Consider the following 16,784-nt stretch of genomic DNA (forward strand, 5'->3'; position numbering starts at 1 on the left):
CATCATTGTTTAAATCGCTGTTTGGCTTATGTCAACTACTGATGTGAGGGGTACTTTTAAGTCCAGGATGCACAAGGGACGCTGCATCAGTTATGCTGAGCCTTGCCGCTTTAAAAGGCGAAATCATGGTGTCAGTCCATGGACTGGTGAAGTCCCCCTTGATTATTGGACCAACGAGCCTGTAATGCTGCCAATTTCGGCAAATGCCAACGTTAAAAATTAATATTATGAAAAAATGCCATAGTAACTACTAAATGGCGTGCGTGTGAGTGTGCTATCTGCAAAATGGCTTTTACTTATCAGGCAGAGCAAGCAAGCCTTCGGATTACATTCGGCATCCTAAAAAGACGTTCTGTGGCTGTTCAAAAACACACTTGACTATATTTAGCACTACATCATATTTATTTAGCCATTCCACAACTTGCATCAAATGTTGCTCAAGCTGTGTCACAGCTGACATGAAGATGAGGATGATATCTAAATATGCTAAAAAGAAGGGTAGTCCTTGCAAAACAAATTTTTAACCAATGCCAAATTTATGCAGCATTTCGGAATCCAAATGTCATACACAGACTCTACAGTAAACCTAATGGGCTAATGACTGCAGTTTTTGGATCATCATCTTCTGCTATGGGTATCTCAGTATGTGCCTTAGCACAGTCTGGTACACTAAAAATTGTTGCACCATGTACCATATAGTTGCAATCTCGAAGTAAAGGAATGGGATACTGATCCGGAACTGTCTAGACATTTAGGACATGGTAATCTCCATTGTTTCTCTTTAGCACAAGATGCAAAGAGGGGGACCATGGACTACTGGATTGACATGTAATTCCCTCTCTCTGAAATGGCACCAAATTCTGGCTTTGCTTTATCATTACTCTGGAGCCATATGTATGGTTGACAGGAGACTGGTGGGCCATCCTCAGTCTTGATGTGATGAACAATATCATGACATTCCTCTTTTGGTGCTCCTAGGGGTAATGTCAAAGCCGGGAGCCATCATGGTAGTTGCACATACTCCGCAACATTCACCTACACAACATTGGGTGACTACTCTGTAGTACAGTGATGGAAGTCAGATATCAACAGACTGGTTATGCAGTCAATCAATCGTTCGTTTGTATGCCGTCAACCAATCGTGCTTTTTCAATGTTCAGTAGCAGGTGGTAGTATGCTAACATATCAGCACCAATAATGGGTTCAGTGACATACGTGAATGTGAAATCCCATACGAACAGCCGCAGATCTCGTTCCATCCGATTGTCACCATAGATCAGTATCGAAGAGTTGTTCACAGCAGATAGACAGAAGGTAGTTCACTGGCCTGCGACAACATAGCAGTCTCCAGGGAAAGATGTACATGCCTAACCCAGTATCCAACAGATATTTGTAGCCCAGCTTCCGGTCACTGACAAAGAGACACTGGGATGTCACTTGTAAATTAGACACATCACCTACAACCAACTGCCGCTAGCATTTGGATACGCACAAGGCAATGCACACTTGTGTGTCTGGTCCCTGAATCTCTTACAGTGCCAGAAAAGGGTGTGTTATTCACAGATAGATGTTGACGAAGTAGCCGAGGAACATCATCTAGATCTGCTGTGCTACCAGCTTCTGTTGCCGCTACTGCCTCACCAGGATAGTAACTCTTGAGTCCTCTTTGTAAGGGCCTCTCAACATTAGCCATCAGACTGTCATAAGCTGCCCATGTGACCACTACTGAGCTACACTGTGACAGTGCGCCAACTGAGGTGGAGAACATAGTCAAAGGAACTGGATTACTCTGCTTTATCGAGACCTCGCTGCATACAGTGACCAGCATACTAACTGGGGAGGAACAATAGCATCCGCAATTCTGCAGGTCAGCTCTGTCACCTGTTTCAGAGGCACTTCCTATGGCTTTCACTGGTGGCAACAGACAACTACTCCGCAATGTGTGCAGCAGGTTGTCTGGCACTGTTTCAGTGTCCACCTTATAGTGCAAATGCTATAAGTAATGGGAAGGTTTCTAGTCCCCTAGATCTTCCTTTTTTACATACACTTTGGCCACGGCAGGGAGGGGGGGGGGGGCGTAATTATGCCTTCCACTCAGTGGCGTAACACTGCTCCAAGCTGGATACTGGCCAAAGTGAATTTGGTGGAGCTGGTTGTAATATCCACGCAGAGAACATTGGTTTCCACTAGTGTGACCCAAAATCCTGGGTTGTATTTACAAAGGAGGGATAGACACAATGCAAGCTGTCAAATGGATGGTATTATCGTCTCTGATGATTCCGTATTATCAGATCTGATTTAGTGACACACACCTGTTGTTTCCCATGCTAGATCACATCAGAGTCACCACTGACCACTGCAGTCATACTAAGTTAATCATTGTGGACTTATCTGTCATCTAGCCTGACGTTTGCAGAATTGAATATTAAAGGGTGTGATCTGTCTTCTCATTATGTTTCATAACGACTAGAGTTCCTTGCTGGAAACTATAGTAAGTAACTTTGTAATAAACAGTCTACTCAAAAGACAAAATGTATCCTGTAATGTGAAACTATTTAATGGTAGTTATGAAATAACACACAAGAGAACATACATCTCAATATAAAAGCTCCAAGAAGCCTCAGAGTAATTCGCCATCGATATCAGCACCCCTGGTGGCTGGTGCAGAAAGTTGTTTGACAGCTACAACACAACCGACACTGCATTACACTACAATGAGAGAGCAATACAACTCAGTCGCTACATACTAACAATATGTGAATTGTATCTCTGTACTGCTTGAAAATGCTCAATACTGGTAGTATCTAAAAAAAAAGCTAGCCAAGTGTGAGAAAGACTTGCAGTCTAAGGGTTCCGTACAAACTCAATTACATGTATAGACAGTTAATACATCCCGGTGTAACGAAACAGGCTGTACTGGGTCGTGTGGAGTTCCCGATACAGAATATTTCATAGTATGCGATACACGCTAAAATAGATGTGGGTAGTGTATAAGGAGACTTCGTAAATAAGGTCATTTAGTGCAACAGTGTGATACAGTTATAACGAAAATGTTACATTGTGTCACAGACCAGTTAATCTATGTCCTTAATAAAGTAAAGTAATGTACAGTTAGGAGAAGTCATTATCACTTTGATATGAATTTCGGGCTGTTTTCAGGAGAGAGATCAAGTTCTGGAATCAGTGTTAATAGTCCATAAATGTCAGTAACCTTCATTCAGTTTTATAATTATAATTCAATTAGAAAAATTCATTGTTTACCATAATGCAAATTAACTGTGTAAACCATTAATTTTCGAAAAGCTTAACATTTATGTATCTTTGCAAGTCAGGACAACATATTCTTAGGGAAATCACCAACTAAAAATCTGCAATTAGAAATTCAGTGCAATGTCCACATATTACGAAAACTAAAAAAGATGTGTTTAAACTGGAGACATAACCTAATTCAGAAAAACAATTTGTATTATAAATAATGTTAAAAGAACGATTAATCAATTTTTTGTAACATGATTTAAAGATTTTGTGATGTATGTAATTATTCCTCATTTTAGCCTTCAAATGTCGTAAAAGATCATTTTGACTGTTCGATTTGTAATTCTTATGATGTAGAAATATTACCAGCTCAAAATTGTTTCACAAAATCACATAATTAATTAAATTATGTAAAGATATTTGAGAATGTTCTGTACTGAATAATAAGACCTTAACTGTTAACTATACGTATGTTTCAAAATTGCACTTGTAAAAGACTGTTAATTTCGGAAATATGCATTATCATTGTTCTCATTTTAATTTCCACTAGAATTCTGTTATGTCAGTTTGCTGGATTAACTTATAGCAATTGTAACATCAAACATGAAATAACATAAAAATGTCAGAGAACGTAATTGTTGAAATATGTATAAGTACCCCTTGTCCAAAGCCTTTGAGTAGTGCAGTTTGAGTATTAGCTGGTGTGTTCCGGATCCTGCGAAGTTGTGACAGTCAGCTGTTGTATATATGTTTGGAAATAAACAAGTGTTGTCAACAGATTAATTCGTGTACGTCTGGGAGTGTCCCAAGACTTTCTGCAGCAAAGTTATCAACTCTGAAAATGTAAAACATGGTACGATCAGCCGTACTATGTTAAACCTGAATTGATGGGATTGCTATGTCAGATTTGGCGAATGGAGCTGATGTGAGAAGTTACATTGGAAGTTGACATTGGAGCTGGACTTCTTAACCTGGTTACTTTTTAAATAGTTTGATGAACTGGGATAGTTAAGTTTTACCACGAATAGAGTATTCTACAATTCGGTACTGGCAAGATATCGGTCCTAAAAATTCGAAGACTTTCGAGACTGTTTTGAGTGTTGTTTTTTTCCCTCCCCCAACTGGCATTTGGAATTGTAATTTTTCATTTATGCTACTAACTCTAGAGTTATACTAACATGATATGCTAATCAGCAAGACTAATAAGGTTCGAGTTAGCTGAATAAAAGTTTGAAGATTGGCGATTGCAATTTTTTGTGATAATTACACTCAGGCATCATTTAAATTTTTTAATTTTAATGACTAAAGTTATGTAATTGTGACAGAAAATTGCTAATAGATACTGAAATCTGATATTCCTCTTCAAGCCACAATGAATTTCAGAATTTTAGCCGGGGACTTAAATTTCCATCAAAACTAAAAGTTTACTAATAAATATTTCGTGTGTGTGTGTGTGTGTGTGTGTGTGTGTGTGTGTGTGTTTTAGAGAGAGAGAGAGAGAGAGAGAGAGAGAGAGAGAGAGATAGAGAGAGAGAGATTACGTATTTACGCCACCATAGCTTCTTCGGAATTAAGTCAGGTGATGCTGAGGGAATTAGATTAGGAAATGAGACACTTGAAGTAGTAAAGGAGTTTTGCTATTTGGGGAGCAAAATAACTGATGATTGTCGAAGTAGAGACTGGCAATGGCATGGAAAGCGTTTCTGAAGAAGAGAAATTTGTTAACATCGAGTATAGATTTACATGTCAGGAAGTCATTTCCGAAAGTACTTGTATGGAGTGTAGCAATGTATGGAAGTGAAACATGGACAATAAATGTGGTGCTACAGAAGAATGTTGAAGATTAAGTGGGTAGATCACGTAACTAATGGGGAGGTATTGGGAAGAAGAAGTTGTAGCACAACTTGACCAGAGGAAGGGATCGGTTGGTAGGACATGTCCTGAGGCATCAAGGGATCACAAATTCAGCATTGGAGGGCAGCGTGGAGGGTAAAAATCGTAGAAGGAGACAAAGAGATGAATACACTAAGCAGATTCAGAAGGATGTGGGCTGCAGTAGGTACTGGGAGATAAAGGGAGCTTGCACAGGATAGATTAGCATGGAGAGCTGCATCAAACCAGTCTCAGGACTGAAGACCACAACAACAACAACAACAACAACAACAACAGCTTCTTCAGTGTTATCCTCACCCATAATCAGGTGAAATTGGGGTCAGATGCAGGTTTATTAGTTTCTATGAAAATCAAAAATTAATTTCAAATGATTATTTGAACCAGATTTGTGAGTGATAACTAAAAGAAAATTGATAACACTGCTTTGTATATTGAAGCTGGAAAAAAGAAATTGCTGATAATCATACCTCTTATAGTGCCTTGGCTTATTATTGGTAACTTGACTTTCAAGGACAAATATAGGTAAGTTACATTTTGGGGTTTAGTTTTAAAATCCATGTTGAAATTTAATACTCTAATCAGACAAGAAATATAGCTTTTTTTGCTACTGTAGTAGTATACTGCGGTGTCTACACATTCTATGGCAACATTACGTAGTCATTGTGGCAAGCTCTGCACCGTAATCAACAGGACCAAAGTTTACACGTTGTCTGCAGTGCTCAGATTATTTAAGCAATCTCTTTTACATGATCTATCTGTCACAGCAACTTTTAGATTACGAGATACAAATGCAATTGACTCCCAACCTGGACTGTCATTAGCTACTACCGGACCCGTCTGCTCTGGGCATCTCACCAAAAAACACCAAATTTAAAAGTGTCTCCTTAAGTTTCAGGAAGTAGTGTGGCACAAGAGGAATGAACAAGAGGATCTGTGATGATGTCAGGCAAAGGGATTGTAGATTTTAGTATATGACAAATTTCAATTGATATATCTACCCATTCCCGAAAAAAGTGGTCTAGACAGGCAGACAGATAACAAATGAGAATTGTTTCCTGTGATGTAACTACAAATTAACAATTTTCGGATTTTTCCCATACCTGTGCTGTGAATTTTGACTCCTTGGCAAATTTCATGATTCTAGGTTAAAGACAAGTGAGTGCGAATGTGAATATCAAAATATGTGACATAATGGCCTTAACTTTTGATTCCATTGACTGCCTTAGAAGCTTAAATTTTCCATGCTGCCAAGGGACCATAGACCTTAGTACATGACATAAATTTTAACTTGATATATCTATCTAAAGAGGCCTTTAAGAGTTGTACAGATTGACTGACAAACAAAGTGATCCTATAAGAGTTCTGTTTTTACAGGCTGAGGTATGGAACCCTAAAAAGCAGTTCTGGTGAATTATTATTATTACAGCAGCAAGCATTTCATAAAAATTGTTAATGCTGCAGGACAGCATATACAAGGAATAAAGTAATGTGGTGAACTTTTGAAGGACTTTCATAACAGTAAACTGACAACTTCCCTATATAACATTAAGAAGAGACATTTTCCATAGCTCTTAAACAATACAGGTGGGGATGATGTGGAGGTTTGTGTATGAGATGAGATGGGGTGGGGAGTGTATTTTTGTCATTTTTTCAACCAAATTTTACCAATTTCATTCAGCCACTTGAAAACAAAACTAGTGGAAGCTTTGCCTGATATGTACTGCATCTACAGTGCAGCAATCGCCAACAGCCTCATCAGCACCGACTACAGACCAGAACAAACTGATACCTTTCATGCTCCCTCTCCAGGTCACGTTCACGATCGCGGTCTCTGTCTCTCTCCCGGTCCCTCCAGTCGGGCCTGTCACCGCGAGACCTGTCATCAACTGGTGATCGGTCCCGGAAAGAGTCTGCGCGATCTGCCGAATCTGCTCTTCTTGGACCCGGTCCATCATTTGGGCGTGGTCTTTTGCCATACACTCTTGCAGGATTCACCTCTGAAACATATTATTTTTCATGCAAATATAAACTGGTGTCCAACAAAGCCTAATCAACCTTTAAGGTTCACTAGTTTAATGTATTGTTTTAGGTTCACTAGTTTAATGTTTTATTTTATTTGGTAAGAAAGTTTTACATACATAACTTTTCTGTTATTAATTCTGGTAAACCAACTGTTAACAGTAATCTTTATGTCACATACGCTAGTCTAACATGTGTTTCACGTCAGCATTCAATTTACTATCAATGAATGGTCATATAAGAAAGCAAGACACAAGCCTACTATCAGGGCTGTTATCAATGAAGCATCTGAGCACATTAAAGAAATGAGGACAGGTTGAATCCCAATCTACTACACCTTTTAATGTGGCATGAAACACCATAATAGGATATACTCCAATGCAGAAAGATCCTTCACGAGACAAAACCTAACACATTATCCTTTCTCCTTAGGATATTAGGTCAGCAAGGTGCACAAGAGTCTTTGAAGAGTTTGGAAATGGACATCTCAGCCAGTAAAAGCACTACCCTTAAAGGGCAAAGCAGTGGTTCTGCACCCTGGTCAGAACTACATCTTTATTTGTCAAAAATTTTAAACAACTTTTCCAATGTGATCTTGCAGGTATTATTAGTGTGAATGATTAATGGTGTATTGCAAGTGTTCTGTTGAGTTGTTGTTTCTGTTTTATACACAAATTTGAAGACCAACCTAGTTGTCTTCTTCAGATGCTGTCAGTTTGCAGGTGGGTGCACCCGCCACCTGGACTCCAACCAAACTGGGAACTATTGTTGGTCTCACACTGCCATTTATAGATGAATTCTATACTCTATGCCCACTACACCCTTTGATGCTCTTTTGTTTTTCAGAGCCCCCCCCTCAGATATTCCATGGAAGGCACATTCTCTTTGTGTTTCCCAGTTATCACCTATCAGCAATTCCACTCTTAGTAGACTTTCGGCCATGGTCTTTTTTGCTCTTTTTACCAATACAGTGCCACTTATACTTCACTATCCAAATGGCTGTGAGCTTCTCTGCAGCTTGTCAGCACTTCAAATTCTGCACAGCTGGGAACCTTAACTCCAAATACATGTGTCAGAAGCATAATCCTTCGCATTAATTTTCCTGGTATTTTATTGCAAACAGGTGACAGCACTTTATACCATTTACTTTGCTGACCGCCCACCTTTTTAGCATCCTTTTTTTTTTAGCACTGTTCTTTTCAATTGATGGAGCCAGACAGACAAGTGGGCTCATTTTCATAAAAAAGGAGCTGTTTCAAATGGCAGTTAACGGTAAAAATTGAAGATAGAGGACTTCAAAAAGGAGTAAAATACGGTGGAAACATTTTTAGTAATACTCTTTACCTTAGAATATCTCCAAACTAAACAACTGTAATGTCCAGGACTTCACGACTCTGTCATAAAATACTTTACATTCTTACAAAAGGAGACATTCCTAAAACTATTTGTTTATGAAAAATTAATGGCCAAACTTCAGAAAATATTTGAGCAGACAAATTTTTTCTCAGCTTTGAATGGCCATAGTAACCAGAATATTCAACATTTAATCCTGCAATTTAGAGGTGTGTTTTTACACTTGGCAGTGAGTTGATGCAGCAAGTTTCACAGAGAGAACACTGTGATCTAATACATAATCATTTGTAAAAAATGATAAAGATCTGCAATGACAAACACAATGTTTTAATCATCCTCACTTCAATGAGCGCAACACCTCAAATATAGTTTCTAATAAATTGCACAGTTACATTTGGTAAGTATTGGAATAAACACATCTTTAGGTGGGGACTCTAGATCAGTTGGCATGGAATGACCCTGCCAAGGACTGGACATGCAGCCAAGAGGCTATAGCAAAAGATCAATGGTGAAAACGAGCCAACAGCAGCGCTATGCATGCACTTTGTCACCAGAACAAGATCCTCTGAGACAGGAGCCTCTATCAGCTGCACTCCTGCAGCAGTTGGTAGCAGAGTCCTGCTTCAACATGGTTTGCATTTAAATTCTCAGAGAGGAGAAAAAGAAAGGGCAGCTAAGTGGTTAAGTCAATGAGGCTCTGTACAGTTACGCCTCACAAAGGAGAATGCATCGTTACCATACAATTCAAATTTTCTTAAACTGAGACTGCTTTTAAGTTGATGGTAAAGGTTAACACGTATGGATTGGAACACATCACTTATAAAAAAAGCTTCTTCACCTTAAGGTTTTTCTAATTTCCTCCACAGCTGATCCAAAACCATTCACATAACACTTTGGTGTGGGTGGGTTTTAGAAAATAAATGTAACATTCCCCACACTTCTGAGTAAGCCTAAAACAACTGGAGAGCACCAAGTGCACTGCATGATCTCTATCAATTCCCCTCCTCCACACTCCAATCCACAACCACTGCACATAGGTCATCTGAAAGTTAATTTATTTTTAATTGGGGGAGGGGGAAGCAGCAGCTCTATCTGCATACCTGAGAATACGTATAGTTACACGTTCAAGAGGAGCAGGGAATGAAAGAATAACTTTACTGTGAAATGAAAACAAAATTAACAAAATGAAATTATTTGGAACTGCATATTTTTTGCACACCTATGGAATTAAAATTAGCTGCTAGGTAACATTCAAGACTGTATCACTCCACGGCATGTACTGTGACAAACTTGGACCCTCCCGAACATGCTGTCTACATGACAGTTGAGGTGCTACTGCTAAAGTGCGTCCCATTCTTCGATGGCCAACTTTCAGAAATTATCCAGTTTGTGAGGAAGGTTCTTACAACAATTCACAACAAGTTTCAATGTTCAATCAGGTCCATGCCGGCAGAGACAGCTGGCCATTCCATTTCATTCATTTCTGCCTCCTGTAGGAAGGAGTTCAAAAGTTAAGCATTGGGTACTCACACATCATTGTCCTGAAAGGAACATACGGCTGAAATTTTGAATGCAGGATTGAAGAACAGGTTTAAGGACCCTTTTTCTGATACTACGCAGCCCTCAAACTATCCTCGGTAGTGATGAGAGGTGTTTTACATTCCTACACAATTCCAGACCAAAACATGACTGCCCTGTGCCTTTTGTGAACCAAAGTAACTGCATACTTAAGATGTGTATTGCTACTTGGCTACCTCCACTCTCTTCCACAATGATCATCAAGCATCATACAAGTTCTGAACTCATTGGCAATGGGAACCCAACACCCTTCCAAGTGTTCTGTTGCAAGCCACCTTCACACAATGTGTAGCAGAGGGCTTTGTGCCGTTTGCACATATCGATGAAAACTTCAACTGGAAGAAGCATATTACTGAGCTTCTAAAAACAATTAAGTTCACCCACTTTTGTTCTTCGCATAATTAGTAATCTTGGAAACAACAAATCAACCTCCTGACACATTTTGCGTATTTCCACACAATAATGTCCCATGGAATAATTTTCTGGGTTAACTCGTCACTTAGAAAGAAAGTACTGATTGCACAAAAGTGAGCAGTAAGAATAATAAGTAGTGATCACCCACTGACATCATGTGGGTATCTCTTCAAGGAACTAGGCATTTTAGCTGCATCATCACAATATATACATTCACTAATGAAATTTGTCATAAATAATCCATCACAATTTGATAAGAGCATTGATGTCTATGCCTACAACACTAGAGGGAGACATGAGCTTCATTACCAATTATTAAAGCTGTCAACATAAAACACCTGACATGTAGGAAAGCAAGTTTTAAATCCAACTTAAAATTATTTCTCCCAGACAACTCCTTCTACTCCAGTGACAAATTTCTATTTAAAAACTGATATGGGGGAGGGGGGGGGGGATTTAAACTTTTTTTATTGTTAACACTGATCCCGCATAAATATCTTGTGAACTGACTTGTTCCACATTTCGACAAGAGAATCGTTCAAAGTAACTAAGTAATAGGTGCCTAGAGGCTGAATTGATTATGTGGAGACAGGTGTGTAATATCTGTGTAGACACAACCTTCCCAGTTATCTCTAAAAAGGCAGCACACAGTACTGGTGTATTCTCCTCACAGTATCTACAATCCATAATTTGTAGATAATGGTTACATTTTCCAGTGCTGCTGACCACAGGTGATCACTACAAGGCAGATTTTCAGCATTATGCACTTCATGACAATATCTTTCATTGCCATGGTATCGCCAATTCATTAGGGTATTTTCCACTATGACAACCCCTCTTATTATAAACTGACAATGTATGCATGGGTTAATCTTGAAACAAATCTGACTTATGTTGACAGACCGAACAGTGTACACAATCCACATTATTCATTCATCATTGAAGACACAGCACACATTGTTGAAATGAATAAAGAACACAGGTTTACTTTTACCATCATTAAACAGACGGTTGCAGGTAGTGATTTCTTGTGGTATAAGAGACTGATAAAGAGGTTTGCAATTAAAAAAATAATTTACAAGTGCAAAACTTTATAAGAGATTGTCATCCTCAAGCTCCTTGCAATGAAGACAAAATCCTTGCTTTCTGTAACAAACTGTTACATTGCAGTGCATGAGAGTAACTGCCTAATACTTTCTCGAACTTATGATAGTAGTAGGGGGACTAGTGGCATGCACTCCAAAAGCCATCACCATTTCCCACCATATTATAAGATAATGTTGTTTATGGATCATTACTGGATGCAGTAAGCATTAATACTACTGAAAACAATATAGAGTGGCCATTTTATCTTCAGTTGGTAGTGTACATATTTGTTCTAGAAAACATTCAGAGCTTTTCATTTCAAATATAAGTTCTGACTTGGATTAGTGTACTGGTAGAAAGATTAGGAGCTAAATAGCGAATCATATTTACAATTTTTTTGTTACTTCTCTCCTGCTCCCAAACAAGACCTTCACCTCCTATTTTGTTGCATACATGAGAAATTCCAAAAGGAAAGTAGTGCGACATATCGCTTTGGTGACGTGGCATGTTCCACAAGCATTACTGAATCAACGAATTATGATAATTGCCATAATAAGTTTATTAAATTAATCAATTGGTATAGCCTGCTGTTTAAAAGTTTGTTTTATCTATGTACATTTATTGTGGAGTGGACAGTCACAGTATAGCTGCAAGCCGGATTGACGATAGCAATCTTACTGTGTTCATGGTATCTGCTGGTTGCGTGGTCTATTCCGTGTCATCTAGTTCTGCCTTGGGAAACATGAGGCAAGGCATGGAAGAAAAACGGCCATGACAATCACAATGGTGTCATGAGAACAGGAAAGAATCATATTTATTTCAAGAATTTGGATACTGCAATGCACCCTTAAATTCCAGACAACCAGTACAGAACATTGCAGACAGCTTGCATTGTATTGCACTTAAATACTAGTGCTGCCACTCTTCCACATTTCCACATCTTCGCATGAACTTGACAAAGACACACTGTAAAAGTTGGACCAACCCTTTATCTTACTCTCATTTCCACTCTTAAAATGTTTCCCAAATCTGACCCACAAAATTAACTTTTAAGGTTGTATTTGTTAAAAGTATGTCAATGTGTGATCCTACGAAGAGGAAAATATGCTGCCTGAAATTAATAAATACAGCTGTAATTGAGTCAGTGTAAGCTGATCGCTTACAGTTGCAGAGGGCTGGATTAGACAGCTTTGTGAGCTTACCTCAGTCAACATAATGTGATCTTGTAAAAGTCTGTATGACAATGCCTCAGCGTTGTCAGAGCTCTGTAGACAGCGACTCTTTTCACCTGCAGAAGTTGGTGCTTCACAGTTAAAAGCTGGCAACAGCATTGCAAGCTGTCAGGGAGCTTCTTGCTTAGTCTTTATTATATGTACTTCCTGTTGCTGGAAGCTCCGTTTTTGTTCTACACAGGATCATCCTTTTCAGAAACCAGCACAATCCCCTTGGTCCTCCAGCATAAATTAGTGTCACTGAAAGGACCTTGTATGGCCCTGCTACAGTCAGATGCCTCTAAAGTTATTTAACAAGTTCTGTTTCCCTTTTTTTATTTAGCAAATGTTTCATTATGCTTTCCCAGTCACAGCAAATTTGGTCCATGTTCCAAATTTCTTGCAACAAGTGCTGTAGGTTGCTGAGCTTATATAGATCTGCATATTTCCAAAAATAAGCTTTGTAATCAGACTGTTGTTTCTGACTGTGTCTCGTGATCCGTGTTTGGATTTATTCTTTCTGCTGCAAGCTTGTTTTCAGTCCAGTGTGTGTCACTGGCTGTTTAAAGAACTCACCCAAAAACAGTTGGAGGTTTTCAGTAATGTTGGTTCCAAGTATCTCATCCTTTTTTAATAACAAAGTACTCTCGTTTAAAAGTGTTTTTAGAAGTATGAGTATAATATATCGTTATATTAATTTCACAAAAAACTTGATCATACAGACTTTTAATTTCTCTCACATAATAATGAATAAATATTTAGGTGAAACCACGACTGAGTAATCAAATTGCCAAACTACAATTGAGCAACTGCTGTCTATGTGAGTAATGGGGCAATCTGAATTCAAATGAATAGACTGCTCGAGAGAATCTTTTATCGAGAACTAGAGTCTCACTGAAATTGCAATGTCTTCAAGTTAAAAGAGAGGTGCGTGGAACCAGAGCTAGCAAACGGAAATGAACTTTTTCGCCTTCTTCTTTTACTAGTAATATAGTAATTTAAAATAATATAGTAATTTCCATTATTGATATGCTATGTGAAAAGATTTGTTTGGTCCAGGTTCTGGGAAAAATAATTGTACTCACTTCGTGTGAGAGACAACACTGTAGTTAGAGAACCAGATCAAGTGACTCTAGCGAATGATAAAAATTTTACAGCACACTCTTCCCAACCCGCCCAAATATTAGGGACGAAATGCTGTTACAACTCTCTCTAATCAGACTAGTAACTCCAAAAGCTAGGATTTAACACTAACAGCAGCCGTTTTCAATTAAAATCTTTTTTCGTCTTTTGACAATTGAGTGTTTGTGACTGCATGATAAAATTTTTTATTGAATTTATACACTCCAGTATCAGTTACCAATTATGCTCTGATTTAAGCTATGTTGATAAATACATGAGGCTACACTTTGTTACTAATTAAGCTTTGCTTTAAGCTATGTGGATAAAAATATGTTGCACATCTTTTGAGCCTCAGCTTATCAAGCAAAAATTTATTACCCCCAAGTAAGTGAAAGTAAAACTTGATTACTGACTGATCCAAGAGTATATAAAACTTAATGACTTAATAAACCATTTTACATTATTTTTAAATGTTATTCCTATCTGCATCCCACAGGTGCAAGGAATGTGTTACCCAACTCTGCATGAAATTATTAGAGGCATCCTAAATCTTTGCCCACACACACACACACACACACACACACACACACACACACACACACACATTACATGTGCTGACAATGGAGTGAGACAGAATACTACACACACCATACACAAAAATCAGATTGTATCAGTTTACTGAATATTACTACATTGTCTACCTGTAGTACCGGAGGCATATCAAAACTTGCATACCAATTTTTCTGCCTCGGAATAATGATCCGTTTTCATTTCTGATTGCTTCGGCTGCGCTACTGTCTCTTTCAAATTGCACAAAGCCAAACTTCCTGTTAACAGAGATTCCTGAAAACATACCAACATATATGTAAAAATGAAAATATTAAACTGGGTATATTTTGTTATTTACAAGAAATATGTTTAACATGGGCAACTTGGGAAAAAATGCAATTTCTCATTCTGAACTTCCCATTATGTCTAGTTTTCTTACCCTTTCAATATTTTTGCACCTGACGAGAATTTCCTCTAATTTCATCTTTGTCTTGTACCCCAACCAATAATCCATTCACAATTCTTTCCTCTCAATTGCTTTTATGTCACTTGCCTCCCACATTTACCTAACACCACATTCATCCTCCACTATCCACATCCCAAACCCCCTTCCTTATAATCAATGTGTTATCTCTTCCACTCTGTTTCCAATTATTCTAAAGCCATGAAGGAATCTATTACTGAGAGCTTGCTCCCTCAGAAATTCCCGGCTACATTACATCACCTTAACCTGTCCCCAAAAACCTGTTATTCTTTACTAACAAATGCAAACATTTTGCACCCAATAATCATAAAGCCGAAATGAAGAAAAAACTACCAATTTCTTCTTTTAGCCTTGCTAAACTCAACCCCACAGTCAATGTGCACAGCGTACTTCAATTTCCAACAAAAACAGTGCCAACACAAAGCTAACATGATCAACATACTCACAGTGTGAGGTGATACACTGCTTAAGACACTGAACTTATTCTCAAGGAACCTAGGTTCAAATCCCTACTGAGGTTTCCTAATTAATATTTTCCCATACATTTTTAACTACACAACAACTTCCTTTTTTGCCGTGTCCAGTTTTAATTCACTTGGTAGCATGTGGCTGTTTGCCCTTCATAATAATGGCAAAGGAAAAGCCAACATTATTAATGGAGTCATCTACAAACTTGAGATACTGCAGTCCCATCAGGTAATCAGTTCACGAAAGTTCCAATGAAGTGATAAGCTACAATGATTAACAGGCAGTTTTCACTAGACATTTTAAACCCATAGACTGCAGCACATGGTTTTCTCCAGAGCAAAGACCACCTGTGACATCTAAAATGCCAATGGAAAATTGAAATCCAATCAACACAGAGCACAACAAAAAAGAAAGTCAATCTAACATTGGACAAGCCAGGATAGGGTATCAGCCTTCTCCTTCTCTAAGGAATTTCCGTGGAATTCACATAAAGCGTAAAAAAATTTCCTGAGTGGAGCTACGAGCTGTTCTTCGGCAATAGCTATGAGGAACAGACAAGTAAACAAATATGAGGCTAACATTAATTCAACATGGATACCAACTATTTCCAAGCATATTTAAAATAAAAAATAGCAAACGACTATCAAAACACCTACATTTATATTAAAATCTTGCTAACAAAAAATCCTTATGTTAAATTTCTGGTAGCAACTAAAATTTTTACAGTCACAATTTATACAACAACAAAAAAATCACTTGATATAAGGAAACAAAAACAACACACACACACACAAAATATGGTAATTCAGGAGATATATAGAAACACACATTCAAATGCAACCTTGTCAAAATTGCAAAGCATTCTGTGAAAAACTTTGAGATTTGTGACTTCGTTCAAATGAACATTAACATCTACTCAAACAAAAATGTGAATGTTTGGTGTTAAAAATCTGAAATCTCTAAGCTCTTCTCCAATTGCTTTAAAATTTTGACAATGTTGCACCTTTTTTTTCTTAAATAGATGTGTAATATATAAAGGGGAAACATCATTATTATTCTTGACTGATTTGCATTAAATTTTTACAAAATACTCCAATTAACATTCAGATGGGCATAGTAAAACACTGTTAGCAAACAAGGAGGTTTATTTATGGCTTATTGGCTTATGTTTAGAACACCACTACAGAATCTAAATGTGCATTAACAATAAATAAGGTTCAAGGTCATGGAGAGGGCGAAGAAGAAATGGACAGAGGTTGGAGGGAATGGAGACAGGATGTGGAGAGAAGATGGATAGAGAGAGCGGAGATGGAAGAAGTTGGGCAGAGATAGGGGAAGGAGAAGATTGACAC

At 38.1% G+C, this 16,784-nt stretch overlaps 1 protein-coding gene across 8 annotated transcripts in view; it reads right to left on the bottom strand.

Moving 5' to 3' along the window:
* The window catches only part of LOC126355793 (nuclear receptor coactivator 5), a 132,052-nt gene that overhangs the window by 86,533 nt on the left and 28,735 nt on the right, over nucleotides 1-16,784 (bottom strand). For 6 of the 8 annotated variants that reach the window (XM_050006210.1, XM_050006205.1, XM_050006208.1 and 3 more), the window contains 2 exons: nucleotides 14,667-14,774; nucleotides 6,938-7,145 (listed from right to left, as the gene is read on the bottom strand). In XM_050006210.1, the coding sequence (XP_049862167.1) occupies nucleotides 6,938-7,145; nucleotides 14,667-14,774 (316 nt within the window). The remainder of the gene's footprint in view (nucleotides 1-6,937; nucleotides 7,146-14,666; nucleotides 14,775-16,784) is intronic. The other 2 variants (XM_050006211.1, XM_050006212.1) reach the window with 1 other exon arrangement.

Source organism: Schistocerca gregaria, chromosome 3 (assembly GCF_023897955.1).
Source record: "Schistocerca gregaria isolate iqSchGreg1 chromosome 3, iqSchGreg1.2, whole genome shotgun sequence".
NCBI lineage: Eukaryota > Metazoa > Arthropoda > Insecta > Orthoptera > Acrididae > Schistocerca > Schistocerca gregaria.